This window comes from Phoca vitulina, unplaced genomic scaffold, assembly GCF_004348235.1.
Source record: "Phoca vitulina isolate PV1807 unplaced genomic scaffold, GSC_HSeal_1.0 scaffold25, whole genome shotgun sequence".
Taxonomy (NCBI): domain Eukaryota; kingdom Metazoa; phylum Chordata; class Mammalia; order Carnivora; family Phocidae; genus Phoca; species Phoca vitulina.
This window is the reverse complement of record NW_022589728.1, coordinates 34,232,643-34,256,558: the sequence shown is the minus strand read 5'-3', so window position 1 is coordinate 34,256,558 and position 23,916 is coordinate 34,232,643. Positions and strand designations below refer to the sequence as shown.

The following is a 23,916-nucleotide window of genomic DNA, read 5'->3' as shown; positions in this document are numbered from 1 at the left end:
GCTAAGTCATACTTGGTTATTAGCCTTATTCTAGCTATTACCTCTACTACTGCTAACATTAAATCAGCGTCAGTAATAAATTGTCTGGTACTTTTGAAAAGTAAAATTACGCTGGTTATAGAAGATATTACTGTGTTAAATACCTCCTGTTACTTGCTCATTTAATTTTTACCACAACTCTATAATGTAGGTATATTACTCTTACCGATTCTATAAAACAGCAAACTCAGGCATGGCAAGAAGAGAGAACTTGCCAAGGTGAAAACTTGGAGCTGTGATTTGAACCCTGGTAGTCTGGCTTCAGAGCCCATACTGGTAACCAATACAAATATTAAAATGTGTATCTCACACATTACTGACTGAAAGTGAAGATGTGGGCTTTCGGAAAAACGTAAGATAGGAGGTCTCAATTTTTTTTAAAGGGTCTTTTATTTTTAATAGGATTAACATTCATCTGAGATTTTTCTCAGTGGCTTTCAACAAAATAATGGATAAAAGGAAAAATAGTTGCTTTAAAGTTGTTCTGTAGTTTATGCTTTACATTAATTCACATAGGACTTTCATATAGTAAATAGAAATTAGGGAGACTTTATCAATGTATTTTACATTGTACATATTATTTTACTAATACATTCTGTGAATAAGTATTATTTATTTTTCCTTTGTTAAGTATAGATGGTGAAGTTGAATGAAATGTACATACAGGAAGAAACTTTGTAAAAGTATTAAGTACTTTGATCTCCTTTTAGGAAAGAATACTATTTAATCCAGTATTCGTATAGAACTTGCCAAAAAGAACCTCCTTATTTAGAAGAAACATTGAGAACTATAGATTACTGTTTTCAAAATTAGATTCATTTACAAATTTCATGTTTTTTCTCATATTGATAAATCCTGTTAGTTTCTAAACTTTATATAAGAGTTTAATACAAGTCATTAACAGTGTATTGAAATGAATTTAACCACATTGAAGAATGAAGAGGGGAAAAAAGTTGGTATTACCATAGAACAATTGAAATGCCAGGTTGCCAAAAAAAAATTTTTTTTTTTTTAAGATTTTATTTATTTATTTGACAGAGAGAGACACAGCGAGAGAGGGAACACAAGCAGGGGGAGTGGGAGAGGGAGAAGCAGACTCCCGGCTGAGCAGGGAGCCCGATGCGGGGCTCGATCCCAGGACCCTGGGATCATGACCTGAGCTGAAGGCAGACGCCTAACGACTGAGCCACCCAGGCGCCCCACCAAAATGTTTTTTTTAAATCATGACTTTTGTTTTCATCAAACATAGTACTTACTTGTGTTTAGAAAACAAATATGATTGACTTTCTCATTTCTTGTTAGAAAGCAATTGAACTGAACCCAAAAGATGCTACCTCAATTCACCTTATGGGTATTTGGTAAGAACATTTCTTTAAATAAATATTTCAGTTGTAGTTAGTATGATCTTATTTTGTAGTATATAAAACAAGATGTAAAGTATTTAAAAGTATTTGGCATTCATGAATGTTTAATTATTATATTAACTAGCAGTTGTGATGTAACACTAAATTTGATTGTGATCATGTTAACCATTGTTATTCAGATCATTTAGAAATATATATTAAAATGAAAAAGGCATTAAAACTTTTGCTAGACTTTGAAATTCCCTTTGTTGGGAAAGACTGTTCTTACTTACCAGGCTAAATGAAATTGGATTAATCTAACTATATAGCAATACAGTTCGATGCCCTAAGAGGGTCTTTACATCTTCAAGGTGTCTCAAGTGCAGTCTGACTCATCTGAGGAATAATATAATCTGACTTTCAGTATCTTTCCATTTGTTTAGTGTATGACATTTTGCTGGTATGAGCATACACTAATGTGTTTAAATGCTTGCTGATTTAAGAGTCTTTTTTTTTTTTTAAAGATTATTTATTTGAGAGAGAGTGAGTGAGAGAGAGAGAGAGCACAAGCAGGGGGAGAAGCAGAGGGAGAGAAGCAGACTCCCCGCTGAGCAGGGAGCCCAATGCGGGGCTCGATCTCAGGACCCTAGGATCATGACCTGAGCCGAAGGCAGACACTTAACGGACTGAGACACCCAGGCGCCCCTTAAGAGTCTTTCTTGAGACAGGTTTGCTACTATTTTCTTTGGGTGTAGTCTGCAGACCTGAATATTTTATTGTCTTAAAAATAAATGGCGTAGACAGCCCTATATCAGATTCTTAAAAAGGAGTTAAATATCCTTCAGGACAAAGGACAGTATTAAACTAACAAAATGCTTACTGAGAACTAATGATAATGGAGAGACAGTGCTAGGGAGGAAACACGAATAAGATACAATGGCTACCTCAGGGAGTTCAGACCCTAGTCAAAGATGCAGTACCCCTACCTATATCAGAAAGTTGTCAAGATCTTTGGATGTTAATCATTTGCCTCACTCTTTTATATAGGCAGACTTAAATTGTTGTTTGCCATTGTTATTTATACATATCATGTTTAGTTCTGTCATTTTTTTTAACTTTTCTGAGTTAGTTTTTCTTACCGGAAAAAATAGGGGTAATGATCCTAACTCATTTAGTTCCTTGTAAGGAGTAGATGAGAGATAATCACTGAGCATCTGGAACAGAGTGAGCACTTAGTGATGAATGGTATATACTGTTAATCATTACTAGTATTGTTGCTTACTACTTATATCTAATCACAGGACACATCCTAATTGATGGATCAATATAAATCAGTCTCTGGATAATTCAGTGGGAATATTAACCTGCTGGATATTATGTAAAGTGCAAATTGTTTCAAGGTACAACAGAAGAAGAAACCTTTTATATCTGTTAAGATGCTTAGTTTTCTGTAAGAGAAAAAAAGGTGCAATTGAGATGTATATGTTATTTCCTTATAGGTGTTACACATTTGCTGAAATGCCTTGGTATCAAAGAAGAATTGCTAAAATGCTGTTTGCAACTCCTCCTAGTTCCACCTATGAGGAGGTAGTGTGCTGTCCTTTGTTAAGTTAGTACTGATTTCTTAACTGCAGTGCCATTCTACGGTGTTCAGATCTGGAGCTTTGGGCAGTGAGGCCTTTGAGCACGTTTCTAACCATCCAGTGCAGCTATCTTATCACAAAGGCTTAATACTTATAATCTATGACTGGTGAGTGGTTTTTTTTTTTTTTTTATTTAGGTGAGTGTCTGATGATTCTGGTATATTGTCGGCTATAATAATAGCTCATGCCTAAAATCTGCCATTGTTTTCTGTTTGAAATCTACACCATACAAAAGTCATAAAATAGAATAAGAAATTCAGCAACTAATACTCAGCATTAGTTTTACATATGTGTTCTACACACTAACAGTCATTTACCTGGAAAATCATGTATTTGTATAGATAAAGGAAGAGTAATAACTTTTTTAGAAAGTGGGGTTGAAAGGCTTATACTCTTGTATTTTCAAGGCCTTTTGCTTCCTTGTTGAAAATAAAATTTGGAAGGGATTTCTGGGCAAACATTTTGGGTAACTTACACCACTAAAATTTTCAGAGTAAGGAAATAAGGCCGTTGAAAAAGCTTTCCTAGTACCTGTGTCATGACAAGGAACTAGGTTTTCCTTCTAGCAGGCTATGGTGTAGAATTTGATACAAAAATATTTAGCTGAATAATCAGAACACAGTTGGGAAATATATATTGTTATTAAAAGAATGTATTTTAAGGAAAAAAGATACAGTCAGTCAGCTCTACTATAACAAATTAGTTATGTTTCTAGGAAATCAGACATAAAAACAGTTTAAATGGGACAAAAAAGAACTAAGAGTTTCAGACTCACAATAACATTTTATGTTGGAATTTCAATAATAAAGGACTTTTAAAAAATTTATTGGTACAACCTATGTATCACTGAGTAAATTTAGCTTTTGATTTTATCAAGTTTTTATGGGTAGTGACTTATGACTTAAGAAGAGAAGGATCAAAATAGCTGAGCTGCATGTGATCACGTTCTTTCCTTTCTGCACCTGATGCTGGTTTGGTACAAGCTCTAAACAGCACTCAGGTTATTACTAGAAGTGGTCCACACACTGTAATCTGTGCTCTGATGATTTAATAATGAACAGCAGTCAGGTTATTACTAGAAGTGGTCCACACACTATAATCTGTGCTCTGATGATTTAATAATGAACAGCAGTCAGGTTATTACTAGAAGTGGTCCACACACTGTAGTCTGTGCTCTGATGATGTAATAATGTTCAGTTTTGCTTTGTTAACTTTCACTGTTGATGAATTGACCTTTAAGATGTTTTAATTTACTTCCTGACTTTTGAGGAAATGTTTTTTTAATATTGATTCTGTTATAACCCTTTTCATTATGTTTGGGCTCTTTGTGTTTTTAACAGGCATTAGGCTACTTTCACAGGGCAGAGCAAGGTAACATTTTTCTATTTCACATACTAGTATACTTAAAATTGTGTGAATGCTTTATATATAATAGGAATTTTTATTTATTTTTATTTTTATTTATTTATTTGAGTGAGAGTATGAGCACAAGTGGGGGGAGGCAGAGGGAGAAGCAGACTCCCCACTGAGCAGGGAGCCCAATGCGGGGCTTGATCCCAGGACCCCAGGATCATGGCCTAAGCCGAAGCAGACGCTCAACTGACTGAGCCATACAGGCGCCCCGATATAATAGGAATTTTTAAAACAAAAATGTTACTTATTCTAATATACTTCTTTTTGCACTAGAGATTATCAAACAGTTTTTCGTCTTTATTCAGTAAAAATCACCAGAGTAAGAAGTAGGCTGCTACTGAATTTAGAGCTACAGTTCTGGAATGGTCCTTTATTTGATATGATTCAACTTTCTTTTTTGAGAGGAGGCTTTGACAAGTTAATGGTCTTATTTAAGATTACACAGCTGATTAGAAACATTTATTTAAATGTTTAAAAAAATTTTTTGAGGTATATATTATAATTGACATAACAGTAGTTTCAGGTGTATAGCATAAGGATTCAATATTTGCATATGTTGTAAAATGATTATAATAGTAGTTAATACCTGTCACATTACATTTAAAAAAATTTTTTTTTCTAAGATTTACCCTTTCTCTTCAAAAAGCATTTAAATGAGAGATCTTGTTTTTAAACCAGGCCAGTTTCTGCTTTGTTGCAAATATTGTCTTCTTTTATGAAGAGTTTGTCACCCTGGCTTTGAAGAAATGGCCAGTCTACAAAACTGACACCAGCCCATCCCAAGTTCATCCTTTTTAATATTAATAGCACAAACTAGAAGAGTAAAGGACATAAGCATATGTTACCAAATACACCAAAAGGAAACCATTGCAATTCTATTTCTATAAAATTAGATGAAAATTAAAGACTATGTATTAGAGAGCCTACTCATATGGATTTGTTCAGATGTTTTTAGGATAGCAAAGCGTTTTTTTTTTTTTAATTTCTTCTAAAGAATTATGTCTGAATGTTAAACTATGTCAGTAATATTCTGATTTGCTCTGTTTACTGCCTTCCACTGCTAACCTGTTGTGATAGTAGTTTTTATATCATGAATATGAATCTGGGAATAAAGTTTCCTCAAAGGGATTTAGGAGCATAATTGCAAAGTAAAAATAGGGCCTTAGAGAATTAAGCGTTTGGGGTGTTGAGAAAAACATGGTCAGTTAACTCCAGTCATCCTCCAGGTTTTTACCCTATAGGTCAGTTCCTCCAGGCAGTCTTTCTTTATGGACCATATCTGGTTTAGAAGCTCCTCGTAGGCTCTTAGTACCTGTTACTTCTCCCATCATAGCCCTTATCACTCCATAGTATGAGTATGTGAGTTGTGAGTATTGTTTACATGTCTAAGACTAAATTCGGGAATGATGCGGGCTTTGTTATCTTGTTCACAATTTGTTCCTCAGTGCTTAGCATAATGCTATCAAATTTGCTGAATTACTGAATAAACAGATGCATGGATGAACCCCAAGGAAACCTTAAGTACATCTATACAACATCTCATAAATATGTTCAAATTAAAGAAGTAAAACAATTTTGGGTTAAGAAGCAAATGGAGTTAACCATAAATTATATCCAGGGAAAAGTGTGCTTTAAATATAGAAGGTCCCAGGTTGATGATAGGAATCTCTATAAAGAATTAATGAAGTTAGTGAGACAGTCCCATGCTTTCATAGGCTTTTTGTTCAGTTTTCCCTGAGCCAAGAATGTTCTCCACTTTTCTGTTAAAATCCTATTCAGCCACCAAAGCAGCCCAGATGTAACTTCTTAGTTTCTCTTTGTTTTCTCATAAATGTGTACTTTAAAATGTGTACACCTGTCAAAGCATTTCTATCATTCTTTTACATTTAGTTATGCTCGTTTACCTCTCCTCTTCATTACAAATTCCAAAAGAACAGTCTTTGTTAAATCTGTATTTGAGTATAACCCACATACAGTAAATGTTAATCAAATGTATGTATGTACACTTGACCCTTAAACAATGAGGGGGTAGGGGTCCCGACCCCCTGCATAGTTGAAAATCTGCATATAATTAACTTTTGGCTCCCCTATAAATAGTCTACTCTTGACCGGAGCATAATACTGATAACATAAACAGTTGTTTAAAATAAAATGTATTTTGTATGTTCTATGTATTATAAACTGTATTCCAACAATACAGTAAGCTAGAGAAAATATAATGTTAATAAGAGAAAATACAATTACAGCACTTTACTGTATTTATGGAAAAAAAAAACAACTCTGCATTTATTTGGACCTGCACAGTTCAAAACTGGGTTAAAGGTCAAATGCATATATATCATGATTTCGTTCATTCATACAGCATATATGTATTGGGTGCATGTTATGTTCTAGGTACTTAGGATATATCAGGGAATAAAAGACATTAATAAAAAGAGAACTCCTATCCTTATAGAGCATACATTCTATCAGGAACCTCAGTTTCTCATCTATTAAATGGAGTACCTATTTTATAAAATTGTATGAAAATGAGAAATGTAATAGAATGCCTAGCACATAGCACTGAATAAATGGTACTTTACCAATATTTTTTTGAGATTGTAATAGTTGAACAAAAGAGAATTTTAGTTAGCCTCATCTTATATTGACCACAAATTTATTATTAGAATTTAGACTGAAGAAACTGAGCCTTTAAAAGTAACAGTTCTGTTTCATCTGAAATAAATTTTTCTTTCTTATGTACAGTGGATCCAAACTTCTACAGCAAAAACTTGCTTCTTTTAGGAAAGACATATTTGAAGTTACACAATAAAAAGCTTGCTGCCTTCTGGCTAATGAAAGCCAAGGACTATCCAGCACACACAGAGGAGGATAAACAGGTGAAGTATCTCCAATAAATTAAGGCAGATAGGTTTCTACTGAGGCGCACTATTAAATAAAGGTGAATTAAGAACTTTTTTAAAAGTATAATTTGTCTAAATGTATATTGTTGAAAACAGTAGTGTGCATTTCAAATTAAACTCATTAACATTTCTGTTAATTTCCGTATAGCAAGTGTTTAGTTACTGTCAACAGATGTTATGAATTACTTGCTGCCTTATTCCTGTTTGACATACATGACAGATCAAATAAGATTTCTAAAATAAAAGGCAAACGATGTGTAGTAATGTTGAAGAATTCTCTAAGAGTCTTACCCAGTCCCTGTTCAGTTTTATTTTTACAATGTGCTATCCTGGTTTTTGGGGACGCTTAGAAACCACAGCCCACTTTATGAACTTATTAGATTTTGCAAGTTGATAGCTATGCTGTACTATTTATTTATAACATGTGTTTTTCCATTTTAGATACAGACAGAAGCTGCTCAGTTGCTTACAGGTTTCAGTGACAAGAATTGAGAATTTTTCAGAGAAGAAAGCACATGAAATATCTAAGAAACATTGCCTTTTCATCAAATTACAAAGATAATACATAAACTGTAACTGTTCTATGGCTCTTTTCTCAGTTCCTTTAATGTAACCATTTAACAAATTAAATATACAAAATTCTAAGTTTCTTCACAGATAACAAAAGAAATAATTACAAAAAGATTGGTAGAAACTTCTCCCTGGCTCAGAGGCAGAGATATTGCACATTTAGGACACCAGCAATACAAAGTGGTATAAGATTTCTAAGGAGGATGGATCACATCAGAATGGGAGATCAAGAAAAAGCTTTGTGGAAGAGGTTTCATTGGGGGTGTGCATTCTCAAATTGGACTGATGCAAAGTTGAGATCTTGCAGAGAAGGTGCAGTGAAAATTAGGTTGTTAGGATGTTGAGGGTTCTTGGTATAAAGTTGTTAAGTGATGGATCTTGGAACCAACCTGCGTAAGGAAAAACCTTGTCAGGAGGGGACGGAAAATGGAGTGATTTTTTTTTTTTTTTAAATGTGACATAGTCTCACAAGTGGAGGATTGATTTTGTCACTAGACAAAGCCCATATTCTCTTCCCTAATAATGGTGAAAGGAACACAGAATTAAAGGGTGAAATAGAAATGAAGATGTTTTAAATAGGCAGGACAGTATTACTTGAGGCTGGGATGCCGCCACTGCAGAACTGTTTTATAAAAAGGATTATCTTGAATGTCACTTAGATAAATCAAGAGTGCATGCATAGGTGGGTTTTCCCCAAAGGATTTGGGAATTGTAATGTTAACAGTGAACTGTGCGGGTGTGGGCTGTTTCTGTTATCATGTATATTTTCAAACAAAGGAAAACTGAAAGTCCTGGACTGATCTCCAATTGCTAATCTGCTATATTTTACTGTTATGTGTGTATATTTTCATATATATGTATTTCTAAACTTCTGAAATTGTAGACAACATACTTCATCCCTAAATATTTCAGCATGCATTGTCTCAGAATAAGGACATCCTGCTAAACAAAAACCCATTAGTACAACAAAAAGTTAACAGTAATTTTTTAAAATCATCTCTAATACCAGCCATATTCATATTTTCTCAGATGTCCCAGGAATGTCTTACACTTTTAAAAACCAGGATCCAATCAGTCATATATTGTATTTGATTTTCTGCCTTAGTTTTTAAAAATCTAGAAGAGTTCTTCCATCTTTTTTTTTTTTTAAATCCCACCATTCATTGACTTTTTGAAGAGGCCAGTCCAATTATCTTAGATTGTCCCTCATACCAGATTTGCCTTACCCCATTTTGAGAAACACTGTTCCATCTTACTTTCAGTGACTCTGTTTACTTCTATGTATGTTAAATCTTCTTTGCCTAATTTTTTATCATTTCTCTGATTTTTCTTTTTACCTCTTTCAGTTTCATTTTCTTGGCTCTTTGAATTTGTCTTCCATGTCCCTTATTTTTGATTTTCTTCCTCAGATACATTTTGTCTTCAATTTTGAGATGTTTGTCTTTTTCTTCCATTTTTTTTTCCTGATTTCAATCAGCAGGCATTTCACATTTTCATGTAGTTTGTCCAGTTCTGAGTTTTTGAATTTCTAATTTGATTTTTTTTTTTGGTATCTATATTTACACTTATTAGTATATTGTGTTAATAACAGTTTTTTTCTGTTTTGAGCATCTTCATCCATCTGAAATTTTCTCCTTTTCAATTTTCTCTGTAGAGTGACTTTCAATATTTTCTGGTGATTTTTGTGTGTGTGTTTTGCATTACCAGCAGTACCAGGTAATCAAATGGGAAGTGAAGGGTTTGGATTTGTTCAAGAATAATCTCTATGAAGTAGTTTTTGTGAAATGAAGTATCTTTCAGTAATAAAACCTTTTATGGGTAGGATCTGTCTTCTGATATTTTATAGTGCTTTAAAAAATCTTTTTTGCTTTGAAATCATTACAGATTCATAGGAAGTTGGGGGAAAAAAGGTAGAGATCCCAGAGGTAAACCTGTAACTACAGTACAATATCAAAACCAGGTTAATTGGTATAGCCCATAGATCTTACTCAGATTTTACTTCTAAATGCTCTCACTTGTGTATGTGTGTTCTGTGTAATTTTGTCACATGTAGGTTTTTTTTAACTGCCACTACAATCAAGTTATAGCTGTTGCACCAAATCATATATATCCCTAGGGCTATCCGTTTATGGTCACACCCATCCACTTTCCCTCCCTACCACCATCCCTAATCCTAGTAACCACTAATTTCAGGAATGTTAAATAAATGGAATCAGATTATGTGACCTTTTGAGAATTGGCCTTTTTCATTTGACATAATTCCTTTGAGATCCATCTAAATATAGTCAGTAGTTGATTCCTTTGTACTGTTGATTATATTTCACTGTATTAGTGTACCTGTTTATTTAACCATTCACTGAAGGTCATTTAGGCTGTTCCAGTCTTTGACTCCTATGCACATTGGGTACAGGTTATATCAACATCCAATTTATAGAGCTGTTATTTTCCCTTTTTTCCCCTTTTAAACTAAGGGATAGCTAGCTCCCTTCTCCAAGATGTGGTACATTCCTAAGATTCTGATTGTCTGCATTTTGTCTCTTCCTTTTGAATTCCCAGGAGTCTGATTCACCAGGTCTTACACTGGTTGTTGGCATTTCCTCACTCACAGTGAGACCTATTACTTCTGGGAACAAACCCTAGGACCCCATTATTCTCCTGTGCAGTCCCTACTTAACTGTTGTGTTCCAGATATGACCGCTAGTTTGAGATGCTTATTTCCCCACATGCATGTGAACAGAAGTTTGTAGTAGTCTGTCCTGTAAACATATGGGTGTTTGTATAATTATATATATAATTATAATCACCCATTGGTGATTATAATTACCTCACCTTGTAGATATGTTTACTTCCTTTGAGGATTGAGAATAAATCTGGATTTGGAAAGTGGCTACTCTATAAAAAATCTGAAAGCTCTCAGTTAACTATTAGCAAAATTTTCCCAACTGAGCGTTTAATCATAGACTGTGAACTAGCTCTGGACTTTGTAAAAATGACTCACTTATCTGTAAAATAAGCATCATTACAACAAAGAAAAAGCAAAAACACACCAACCTCAGGAGTTGTGAGGATGAAAGAGAATACATAAAGGATATACTATATCAGTAAGTATTTTAAATGTAATTATCTGATTGTGTTCTCCTTGATTGAGATTTGGGAGAGAAAATTTGGAATTTAGGAGATGCCACTTCTTGAGTTGTACCTTTTTGCTTCTACATTATTTGAGGGGTATTTATTTCATTTCATGTGGTGTTCACCATACAACCTATTTTGGACTATGTGTGCCTAGGCATTATTGTACCTTAAGTTTATTGGGATGAAAAAATAGGAGAGCGGATTACTTTAGCAGGGGCCATGAAATTATTTTAATGAATACCCTGTTCTGACCCATTGCACTGCCCAGAACAGTGAACTGTTTTGTCTGTGATGAGGAGTATACAGTCGGTAAAAAGGAGCCTCATAAACGTAGAAGGCTTCTCTGAATACGGTCTGGGCTTTTTCCTTGAGACAGTTTACCTTAAGTTTGGCTTTTAAGTTCAACACATTAAAAAAACTGGAGAGTGTTTATAAGACAACCTTTGTTCTCTCATCCACACATTTAAACGAGAAGATTTTTGACTTCTGCAATATATCCACCAGGGTTCAACAAACATTCAGACTCAAAAAGTCCGTAACAGGCTTACTCAGAAAGCTTAATAAGATAGGAACCACAGCTGACCAGCAAGTCAATGTCAGGACTCCTTACATTTCAGAAGATGACCTTACAGCAGGCATCTGTGTAGCAGAGCGTTCACACAGCTCCAGAACTATCATCTCCCCAGGTCACAGCTCAGGGACCTCAGAAGGGACATGCAGTTATGGTTTTCCTCTGGGAAATCCGAAGGTATGGTTTATTATCAATATCTGGAGATTTCCCAAAGTCCACATGAACTCACCAGTCAGGGGTCATTTTAAACAGAAGCAGTACTGCCTAATGGTATTTTGACACATAACCACCCTATCTACTTTTAAAGATAGGAGGCAGGTGATTAACTGAAGGCTGTGAGGTTAAAAGGTTTTATTAACTCTCTGAGCTTTAACTGCCACTTGTAGCTGCTTTCCTGGGAAGACAGACAAATCTGATGAAATCAGAAATTATGTTGTGCCTGTTACCCATTCATTGGGCTCAGTTTGGTGGTGGTGAGTGTCACTGAAATGAAATAACAGTATGAATCTGTCTCTGAGCCTCATTCTTTGCCTGTTTCTTCATTTCAGGCATAGTGAGCCTGTCTAGCCCAGCACAGGACAAGGATGGGAAAAGAGGAGAGAAGGTGAGAGGTAGCCCACATCCTTGGTTTCTCATTGCCACTTGAGTATATGAATTAAGACATAATAAATCCTGCCTGTAGGCCTGGTTTTCTGTCTTGGGTTTGAAATGTGGAAGGCCCTGAGTTCTCCAAAATAGCCTTCTTCAGAAAGCTGGTTTGGTCTCTGTGGGTTCTGTGTAGCCTCAACTGGTATATAATAATTTCTTAACTGAAGGGAGGAGGGAGGACCAGCACCCTGAAAGCCTCTTGTCTTCGGTCAAATCTGCTAAATGGTATTCTCACATTCTCACCTCCACTGAATGATGTTCATCAATAACCTCTGTCATGTCATGGCAAAATTTATTGAGCAGTGGTGCTTTCTTATGGCATAATTTAGTCCTTTTGAAGATTGGTCACCCTCTATCACATAATGTCATATACATTAGTATTTGTTTTTAATTCTTTATGTTTCAAGATAGCCCAGTGTCAGATTAGGATTTGGGAAAAGAGTCTATTATTCAACATAGTGGATCACTGCCTTTATTTCATCTTTACTATGAACTTTGAATAGAAGTGCAGAACACAATCTAATATGTAGAAAAATAAAATTTTGGCAAAACAAAAACTGTTTAGGGAAATTAAATTGTATACTAGTATTTTCCATATGTACTTAGCAGTTAAATATGTTACAGATAACATTGTAAGATGTCAGTTCATGGTTATAAAAAAAATTTTAACTTCCTGAAATTTACACTGCATATTGAAATGATACAAATGGAAATTGAAATTTTTGTTAACAAGGAAGCCCAGTTTGCTAAAATAGCATTAATATCATTCACATCAGATTTTAATTTGTTATACATCTTCGAGTTCAGCAAATGCCCTTGATAATGAAAAATTAAAAAGTTATTAGGACAAAAATAATGTTTTGATCTATGTAAAAAGGGGGGGTGGGGACCAAAAGATTCTTTAGTATGCTTATATAATTCAGATCATAAAATTTTCATGAAATTAAGAGGAATGAAGATACATGAACACTAAAATAGAAAATAGTTTTCATTTGAGTGTTCAAATGCTTATACAACTCTTCAGTCCATCTGGTTTTATAAAACCAAAACTCTGAACACAAAAGCAGAAATGTTCACATTACCTTATTATATGTTCCTAAGTATCAAACTGCATCAATTTATTATGAATTAAATTTAAAGAAAAGAACAGCACAGATTTAAAAACAAAAGTACGTAAGTACCTGATTCTTTTTAACTCCACAAATACCTAGCATCCCAAAGTAACATGTAAACAAACAAACCTCTTTGCTGCTTAATGAATTCTTTCCAATCTCTAGAATAAACTAAATGGCATCGGATATAGTGTATGACTTACACGTACGTTATGGTTTCATTCATTACTTGGACTGTATTAGTGATGTAGCAAAGAGGGAAAATTTTCAACTATTGTATTTATTTAAAACGAACTGACAGGTTCAAATGCCTGTCTTCAGAAAAGCCAGCAGCATTTTTTAACATACTCAAAGTAAGATTTGGCCTAAGCCCTTAATACCTTCCTGAACAGCCATGCAACTAAACACCCTCAAGAGGTGTTACATAAGGGAGAAGATCATAAAGCAATTTGTACTTTTTCCTCTGGATACTAGAAACAAGGTAAAGCAAATCCAGATTTTTTTTTTGAATGAACGGCTGTCATGTTTAATATACTCGGAGCTCTATAAAACTAGAGCCACTATCATATATGCTTATATAGATATATACTTATTTTTAATAAAGTCTCTTGCTTGCTTCAAAATTTAAGGATGATCTTTTTCCTGGTCAGTCACTTCAAGGGAACAATAAATAAAGTAGAAAAGGATGAACTGTTTTGCATATTTCTGTGGAAGAACGGAAAACATTTATACTTTGAGAGGTTCAGAAAATTCACTGTACAGAATGAACAGCTTATATACACTATCTGTGCAATTTTTCTTGGCTGGGGTATTTAAATGCAAGAGCTCCTCCAAGACAAGAAGCCACATTCATTCTTGTCCAAATCCCTCTGTCTCTTCTATTGCAAAAAGAAGTTTTTCCTTTAGTTGTTCATAACTCTTATATGGTGGTAGATCCAAGCGATTAAAACTGAACAAAAAGAGAAACAGATGTGTTTTCAATAAAACAAACTCTAAAAAGATTTCTAATACAATATTTCTTAAAGCACATTTGAAAAACTAAATGGATAGAGGAAGACAGAAAAATTTTGCCGGAAGTATTATAACAATTTACTATTATATTATTTAATACTAACATATACAGATTTCTTATGGCAAGCTACTGAAATGAAGACTTGCTCATAAAAATATTTTAACATTTCCCAGAGAAAACTGGAATTACAAGTTGTCACACGTCCCCCTAACTTTCTCTTGGGTTTTTAAGAGTCCATTTCTTTCATTCACTTACCAGTTATTAAGAATCTATTAGATATTTTTCTGGGAGCTAGTGATAAAGTGAGGGAAAACTACAGTCCCTGTCCTCATAGAACTTACATTCTGGGGTAGAGAGCGCCAACAAATACATACTTTTGTCTTTTCATTCCTGCCAGACTCAAAGAATTCCCTGTGCTGAGTTCAATTGGATGGGGGTTGGTGGGGTAGGGGTGGGGGGTCCAGTCCCCACTCTAAGTGTCTAGTAAAATAGCTCTAATGTAGTTAAAACTGTTCTGTATTTTCATTTTCTTATATGGAAAGTTCTAGATTATCCAGGTTCCCTCCTACCACCCGATCCCATCTGCCCTTGCCCCAACTCCTGTGTAAGAGTCAGGAAACCTGATAAGAGCCTTTTGAAACAAGGCAGCCAATTAAAATGGTGTTCTTCTCCGACCATTTTATTTTCTTTGTATGAAAAGTTAAATATATTAAATGGTAGCAATTAAGCAGACCGTGTACCTTCTCCCCTCCCCCCACTTCATGCTTCAAAGTACACTGATAGCAGAGGTCAAGAAAATATCTAACAATCTGTCAACTTTCTAGTTCTTACATCTTTCTTATAAAGCCTTGTCAAATTCTGTCATTCTTTCTACTGAATCTCTAGCCTTCTATCACTGCCAGAGATACTTTCCTCAAAAGACATGCCAGTTTAAAAAAACCTTTGCTGTGCTCGCTTTGGCAGCATATATACTAAAATTGGAACAATAGAGATTAGCATGGCCCCTGCCCCAGGAGGACACGTGAAGTGTTCCATTAAAAAAAAAAACCTAAGCTTTGCTGCTTCTAATTCCTATGGATTGAAGGTGTGGGGTAAGGAAGCTTCCCATGTTGTTTGGTATAGCCCCCTATCAACTTATTTAACGTTCTCTAAGCCTACCACACACTTTTGTCTTATGACATGTTCTACTCTCTCATAATGTGGAAATCCTTTTCTCACTAAGAATCAGTCCAAATGCTACAACTTCCTTCCTACCATCCAAGAATTTTCCTTGAGCATCTTATATAGACTTAATTCTCTTTTCCATAAGTTACTTTTATTTCTCTTTTGGCATTTACTTTACTCTGTATTATGACTGACTGGTTTCTTCCATTAGGTTCTAAAACCCATGAGGGGCAGTCTTCCCTACTCTCCTAACCCATTTAGTAAATGTTGAGCTGAACTACATAAAAAAGTAGATTATTTGAAAACATCCAAAACAGGGTTCTGTTTTAAGACATTAGCCAAAGGATGGAGACGTACTAAAATCTATTCATCTCTGAGTACTTACTATGTGGATATCAGAATACTGTTTTAAGTTTTAGTTTAGCTTTTGTTTCAGTTCCAGCTTTGAGTCAAATTTGCTACTTCACTTTCTATCTATCTAAAGGGAAGATACTAATACCTTCCCAATGGACTACGGGAACAGTACCCCGTTGGCTTGCTGTACCACTGTAGATAGCCTGAGGAACCCCTACTCTCAAAGTCGCCACCTCAAAAAGCAAAACATTGGAGATGACAGCACAACTCCATCTGAGACTTAGCAAGACGACTTTCACCATAGACTGTAGCACTGCCTACCTTAGTCACTACTAAAAACTCGAGTGTCTCTGGATCATAACTGTATTCCACTGATCTGAATTAAATCCCTACCTCTTCCCTGTCCTCCACCTCAGATACTCCATTCTTCCAAACTTCTATTTTATGACTTGCAGTTTTCTACAGTCTGAATAACTCCTCTCTTGCCTTAGCTAAAAATCCAGCTAGTCTGAAACATACCATTTCCCCTGCGGCCAATCAACAAAACTTCTCTCCTCTGAGGCACAGTCTAGCTATGCAACCTTCTTTCTGAACTTTTTGCTATCCTCTGTTGACTTCTTGGTCATATTCCTTTCATTCACTAAAGCTTTGACACCTGGTTCATGTCCTCCTCTCATTCACTTGGACGATATGCAACAGCCATGCATGGCCTTCCAGTTCTCATCTTTAGTGACCTGTTCCTCTACTCCAGTTCCTGACTTCAAGATAACACCTTGAACCCTATCATCACCAGTAAAGGAAATTTTTCATTAAAAAACTATTCTCTTTCCAGCTTCCTTCAATTAAAATGGCAACCTATTACTTTCTCACCATCCTAGCCTGTCCTCAGATTCTTCCTATCTTTACTTTGTACTTAATCCACAGCCCAGCCTTATAACCACTACCTTGGCAAATACTTTTACATCCCTGCCTCTCCCTCTTTTGAACTTACTAATCAAAACTCAAACGCTGAATGAATTCAGCCTTCTAGTTTTTCATTCCTCAGACCTTAACAGCTGAAAATTACTGGAGGGGAGAATCCTACAACTAGACAGACGGTGTCACTTATAAAGATCCAAGTAGGCAATCCAATATTGTGCAGCATTCTTAGCCATATTTTGCTAGTAAATACTTGGCTACTCTGACAGCTTTCTTTCTCTTCAGAAGTTTTTACTTTCTTCATTCTTAGCCAGTGACCTCACCTTATACTTTGAGAAAACAGAAACCTATAGTGATAACTCTATAGTTTACATCAAACCTTTCTTCCTCTCCTATTACAACAAAGGAAGTGTTCCTGTTTTTATCAAAGGCCAATTTCTTAGCTTGTACTCAGCATCCCAGTTCTTTTCGTCTTTCTTGAAGAACTATCTCCTCTGGCTATGAACCTCTCCCCTGCCTCAACAGTCTCTCTCGTTTACTAATCTAATCTAGGCTGGTGTTCTCAAATTTTTTTGGTTATGATCCCTTTTCACACTTTTTGTGTGCATTTATTTTGTTGCACTGTATTAAGTATAGGAAAATCTGTTCCCACACAGATACGCAGTTAGAAAACAGATGTACTGTAGTCATTTTTTTCAGGTAACTGTGGCTATTATTCTTAAATACATATTATATTAAGTTCGACAAGGTAACACATAATAGGAGTTCTGAAATCAAGGGACTTTTTCTACCTTCTTATAAAACCCAATGGTTTATCTTGTACTCTGAATAGATCTTTTACCCATGCATGATTTTGTAACATGCATTGGTCATTTGGAAATAATGGTTCACCAGGTTACAAAGTATTTCCAAATGTTGACACAGTTAATTATGTAATAGAAAAAAAATTGCATTGGTTAAATACCACCAATCTCATCAGAAAGTTTTGGGAAGCTTTCAAGCTCATGGTGGTTGGTACATACAAGCTTTCCCAAATTTGAATTTTTACCCGAAACCTCAATTTTCATCGTTGCCAACAAATGCTGTCAGCTGTTTACCTTGAAGTGATAAGCTTATTTCGTTACTTTCCAAGAAAATGCCTGCCAAGTAAATAGTTTGTCTGTCAGTCATGCTTTCAAGTAAAAACAGTGTTCCATTAAAAAAGCAAGCTGGTTCAGCTTTCAACTCCACTGCTGGCTTTCCCCTCCAGACAACCACAATTCCTCTGGTGTGTGTGGAAGTGCTTTATGCAGGCTTCCCATTTTATCTTACAGAATATTAAAAAGATACATACTCAAGCATCAAGATTTAATAATTTTTTTACTGCTTCCTAAAGAACAATTTTGAAAGAAACTGGCTCCCCCCCGCTCTGCTCTGAACTGCAGGTGTGCGGCACTGAAGAATGGAGACAGCATTTTGGTGCCACTGCCTTGATTTTTGCTGAGGCACCAGCAGTTTTACCCACCGTTGCTTTTGCACCGTAAGTGCAAGTATCAAAACAATAAAAAGGCAAATTACTGCTTAGTATGAAAATAGTTCTGACCTCCTGAAAGAACCACGTACCTCCTAAGCTATCATGTTTTGCCTGGATAACTCTTAACAGTTCTGTTAACTAATCTCCCTGCCTTCAGTCTTGAATCTAATTCCTCCCTCCTCTGTTGCCAGAGTGATTTTTCCTGAATCTCATTAGTTTCTATTTAAGACTCTTCAAAAGCTTCTAATTGCCCTTAGAGTGAAATCTAAGTTCCTTATAATAGCCTACAAGGCTCTACATAATTTAACCCCTGCCTACATTTCCAAATTCTTTTTATCCCTGTCTCCCCTCATTGACTAACTGCCAGTCACACCAGTCATCTTTCATTTCCTTGAAAAACAATTTCTTACTTTAAGGTCTTTGGAATGCACTTTTCCTGTTTCTTCCTTTACCATGCTATTTATCAAACTCAAACATTATCTTTTCTGAGAAATCTCCCTGACCACACGATCTAGGAGGTTCCCTCTAGTTCTTTTTTACAACACCCTCTTTATTTCCTTTGAAGGACCTTCTTAGTATTCAAATAGTTGACTTGTTTGTCATTTGTGTTCCTTTCCCCCAATGGAGTGCAAACTACATAAAAGGCAGGGAGCACTTCAGTCTTATTTTATACATAGTGGTTATTCTAAATAATTGTTTAATCAATGGATACATTTCTTAGTATAGTAACCAAGTAGAAATCATTCCAAAGTTAGGGTGCCATATTAGTCTGTTCTAAAAACTGAAATTCTAGCTACTTTGATAAGTAAGAACTTATACTGGATCTTACATATTAAAAAAAAAAAAAAAGATTCTCTGGCCTTCACCTTCCTATTTAGGATTCTTGAACTTACCACGTGTGGCTTCTTGGTAACCAGGTGTCTTTGCCAACTTTTTCAATGCAAAATTTTTGAGGCCCATTACTTCCTAAACCAGGAAGATAAGACAAAATTTATCTGGTTCTTCAAACTTTTTGGTTTTGACAACTAGTTATATAACAGAACATGTCACATAGTCCTATGACTAATACAGAATACAATGTAAATCACTTCTGCCTAGAGAAGCTTCTTATTGCTGCAGAAATCCAGCAATAAGAATTAAATCAGTGGAAAGAGAAGTAGCTCTAAAGAATTTTGCTCCCTTTACAATCACCCGAAGGAGCAAAGCAATGGCCAACCAGACAATGTAAGCGGCTTCCATTTTTGTCTTACAAATGTACTTGATATTAACCATTAATTAGTCTTTCTTCTGGTAGATACCGTATAGAGAGCACAGAAGAATAATCCTTAGATTCAAGTCTATTGTGTGTCTAAAGGCCATTATTATCACAAAATTATCTACAGAGAAACTGCAGTAAAACTGCATTTACCCATGAGCTCAGCAAATCCTCCTAGAGGTAAACGGCAGGTTCCGGTGACAAACTGTAATAGTCGCATCCTTACTTCATTGTCTGTCTCCTTCACAAACTGTGTAACAAAATCAAATTTAATATCAATACTAAATTATCTCTAGTACTTAAAACAGTGGACACTTAAATTATTCTTAAATTTCTTCAAGAATTTATTCAGGTTAGGCATATGTTAAGTACACTATGAATCTTCAGTTAATCCTCACAAGTATACCACTGGTCGGCCACTACTATTATTACATCCATCTTATGCAGAGGAACATGGGAGGCTTCAAAAGGTCATACCACTAAAAGGTAACAGATCTTGATCAGCTACAATATTACAGCTATCACTGATTTAGGGCTCCTGCCAAGGCCTGTGCCATATGCTTTGTGTGTGTTTAGCACTTACAATAATACCTACAGATAGATACTATCATTAGCATCCCTACTGTATATATAAGCAAACAGAGGCCTAGAGATTGTCTTTCTCAAACTGCTAATAAGTGGCAGAACATCTGAACTCAGGTCCCGTCGAGCTCTAACCCAGTTATCCTGACCTGAGTCAACTACCCTTCTCTCCTGTAAGCTACCAAAAACAAATGAACACTTCCCAATCGCCCATTCTCAATAGTTTGCGGCATTTTCTCCCACTAAATACTATTTTCTCAACTCTTTGGATTCTTTGTACTTGAAAACTTAAACTATGCATTTTGTTAAAATACTTGGTACATTTACTATCTTTTCAAAAGGGACATAAATGTGTAATGTGGTGGAATATAGATTTGAATTGGTGGTATAGAAGGCAAGTGAACTTACAGGGCAGTCTGAGTAGAAGTGTATCTTAAAAAAAATTTATAAAAAGTAAAAATATAATTTAAGGATAAGACAAAAAGTGCTAATGATGATCAAAAACATTTCTGTATAGAACTGTGCTGAGGTACACATCTCATCAAGACACAAGGAACAGAGATTAGCACATCTGGCATAAACCAACCCATTTCCTAATCACTTGGATTTACATGACTCTAATCTCAAGCTCCTCAGGTACACACATACAGATGTCCAAAGGGAAAGTCGGGGAACATGAAGGAGTGAAGAAGCTAGTAAAGAGCCGAGAAAGGAAGATTGCAGACACCTGCATACATTCTGTATGTGATGCAATTCAGATATTTTAGGCCTGAAAATGGATTTATTCCTACTTTTTAATTTTTTATTCATTATTATTTTTTTTTTGTAAGCTCTATGTCCAATGTGGGGCTTGAACTCATGACCCTGAGATCAAGAGTCACATGCTCTACCGACTGAGCCAGCCAGTCACGCCTTGTTTTTTATAATAGGTAATAGATACACACAGCACACAGTACAGAATTCAAAGGTAGTAAAAGGTACAGTATCAAGAGTTTTCACACCTCATGGCCAGTTTTTTCTCAACCTTTTCAAAGATGGCGTATTCACAGACACTTGACCCTTGAACAACGCAGGGGTTAGAGGAGCTGACCCCGCATGCAGTTGGAATCTCAGGGAAATCCACATACAACTTCTGACTCCCCAAAATTTAACTAATGGCCTATTGATGATCAGAAGCCTTACTGATAACATAAACAACACATATTTTGTATATATAGTATATACTATATTCTTACAATAAAATAAGGTAGAGAAAAGTTACTAAGAAAATCATAAGGAAAATGCATTTACAGTACAGTGCTGTAAAAAAATCGACATGTAGGGCGCCTGGGTGGCTCAGTCGTTACGCGTCTGCCTTCGGCTCAGGTCATGATCCCGGGGTCCTGGGATCGAGCCCACATCAGACTCCCTGCTCAGTGGGGAGCCTGCTTCTCCCTCTCCCACTCCCCCAGCTTGTGTTCCCTCTCTTGCTGTGTCTCTCTCTGTCAAATAAATAAAATCTTAAAAAAAAAAAATCAACATATAAGTAGACTGGCACAGTTCAAACCCTTGTTGGTCAAGGGTCAGCTGTACCAGCAGACACTTAGAATACACAGAATATAAATTTTCCTTTTAACCAAACAGCACATTATACACGCCTTCCTTTTCCCTTTAAAATTATACTGAAACATCTCATTCTCCAATATTTTCTGTTAATTTGCATTAAAAAAGAATGATTACAAGGGACAGAATTACAGAACAGGTATACTGTAATTTATTTACTCAGTCTCCTCCCAATGGACATTTAGGAATTTGGAGTCTCTGTTTAGTATACCAGTAATGGTGCAAAAATTATCTAGTATGTGCCATTTTGCATATGTTGAAGTATATCTATAAGATAAATTTGCAGAAATGTCTACATTTCTTTAAAGTATTAATAAATAAATGACACATATCCTTATGAAAAGATTCCACTTCTGGAAAGTCTTTCTTTAGTAATAAACAGGCTTAGTTTTCACTTGAAAATGAAAGTACAGTATACGTAAACCAGAAGTTCAGTCACTGAATTGCTCAAATGAGTCTCAATTACTGGATTTTTGTGAAGAATATCCTTGGCCTAGAGATTTTAAATTCTCAAACACACAAAATGCAAACTCCAGTAAAATGTGCTTCAAGATTAGCATGCAGGACTTGGATGAGACCACTCTATTATATAGTTTAAGCTAAAATACCAACACAAGAAAGGGAGTAAGGGAGAGAAAAAAGAAAAGGAAGTCATTCTTGGGCATTATCCTCTAGATTATTCTAATTCCCTAGCATATTATTGCCTTCAGAGGAATTAAGTATCTGCATTGACTTTCTCACTAAAAAAACATACTACTAGGACGCCTGGGTGGCTCAGAAGGTTAAGAGTCCTTGATCTCAGCCCAGGTCTTGATCTCAGGGTCGTGAGTTTAAGCCCCACACTGGGCTCCATGCTGGGCATGGAGCTTGCTTAAACAAACAAACCAAAGAAAACCTACTTCCTCATTTAACTTTTAGAATTAAATAGAATTTATAGAATACTTTGATACTACTAGAAACAATATGCTATACTACAAGTATTACCATTAAACTACTACTTAAAGAAGATTCTGTCATTCATTCTCCCATTTGGGAAAACAATCAAAATAAGCAATGGAAACTCCCTTAATAAATGTTCACATATTCAACTTCTGATTTATAATTCAAAGACTAAAAACCATGTCCAAAGGCAGTTTCAGTTTTAAAAATGAACTGTTTTTTAAACCACTGTCTCATGAGAAAACATTCTTTGAACCTTTGTTTCAAAATAAAAGCAAATACCTGCCAAAACCAAATGATTTGCTTGCTGTTTCTTGTATAATGTCGATACACAGTATTTCTCTGCCAATCTGCCAAGTCAACCTCCTGCATGCCACACAACATAACCTGGGAAATGAGCACAGTAGCAGGTCACAGTACAGACTTAGTGAAGAGAATAACTATATGACTCAGATTTGCCAATGAATACCTATGCACCTGCCTAATTATGTGAACAGCTAGGTACGTGACAACTAATGATCACAGTAAGCAGATCCAACAAAATTTGTAGCAATTTAGAATAAGCATTCTTTGGTACTTTATCTTTTATATTTACTGAACTCAAACTGACAGCACTTGGAGTTACTATTCTTCAAGAAAAACATTAGCTATGCTAAAAGAATCTCTTACTAAAAATATATCCCAAATTAGGTGTCCAAATTATAGTTAGGTTTCAAACATAAATTTCTGGTTCTTTTTTCTTTTTAATCTAATGCCATTTTCTCTATTTAAAGTTAAAAATATACTAATTCCTGTTACTAATTTTTCCAGGCTTTGGGAATAAAATATTCTATGTGAAATTTTCAAATAAGCCCAGGGTATTACATATGGGATGAAAGCTATTTTTGGCATAATGAGATAGTCTGATACTTATTTCCTTTCTCATTAATTAACGTTGAGCTGCAATTTATATGTAATAACATGCAGGTGTTTTAAGTACAGAGTTAGATCAGTTTTGACAGATAATATACACCTATGTAACCACCACCACAATCAAGATGTAAGATGTAGAATATTCCCATTAGGTCCCTTTTTTGCAGTCAAAAACACCATCTTCGTCTTTGGCTCCACATGATTAATGATATCATCACAGATTAAATTTTTGAGAATGTCATTCATATATATGGTACACGATCAACAATCTTTTCTGTTGTCTCCACCCTC

At 35.4% G+C, this 23,916-nt stretch overlaps 2 protein-coding genes and 1 non-coding gene across 7 annotated transcripts in view; 2 read left to right on the top strand and 1 right to left on the bottom strand.

Annotated features, from left to right (window-relative positions):
• RMDN1 (regulator of microtubule dynamics 1) overlaps window positions 1-8,897 on the top strand; it is a 50,661-nt gene extending 41,764 nt beyond the window's left edge. The window contains exons 6-10 of the mRNA XM_032421952.1: window positions 1,342-1,397; window positions 2,882-2,969; window positions 4,366-4,396; window positions 7,184-7,317; window positions 7,783-8,897. Of these exons, the coding sequence (XP_032277843.1) occupies window positions 1,342-1,397; window positions 2,882-2,969; window positions 4,366-4,396; window positions 7,184-7,317; window positions 7,783-7,833 (360 nt within the window). The 3' untranslated portion in view covers window positions 7,834-8,897. The remainder of the gene's footprint in view (window positions 1-1,341; window positions 1,398-2,881; window positions 2,970-4,365; window positions 4,397-7,183; window positions 7,318-7,782) is intronic.
• A 105-nt stretch (window positions 8,898-9,002) lies between these two features.
• The window catches only part of WWP1 (WW domain containing E3 ubiquitin protein ligase 1), a 118,615-nt gene continuing 103,701 nt past the window's right edge, over window positions 9,003-23,916 (bottom strand). For 3 of the 5 annotated variants that reach the window (XM_032421949.1, XM_032421948.1, XM_032421950.1), the window contains 4 exons: window positions 22,996-23,100; window positions 19,744-19,840; window positions 19,229-19,301; window positions 13,954-14,323 (listed from right to left, as the gene is read on the bottom strand). In XM_032421949.1, coding sequence (XP_032277840.1) covers window positions 14,224-14,323; window positions 19,229-19,301; window positions 19,744-19,840; window positions 22,996-23,100 — 375 coding nt within the window. In that variant the 3' untranslated portion in view covers window positions 13,954-14,223. Of the gene's footprint in view, window positions 14,324-19,228; window positions 19,302-19,743; window positions 19,841-22,995; window positions 23,101-23,916 lie in introns of all 5 variants that reach the window. The other 2 variants (XM_032421947.1, XM_032421951.1) reach the window with 2 other exon arrangements.
• On the top strand, window positions 15,334-15,436 carry LOC116643320. The gene has a single exon (XR_004301533.1). It is a non-coding gene; the product is annotated as a U6 spliceosomal RNA (small nuclear RNA).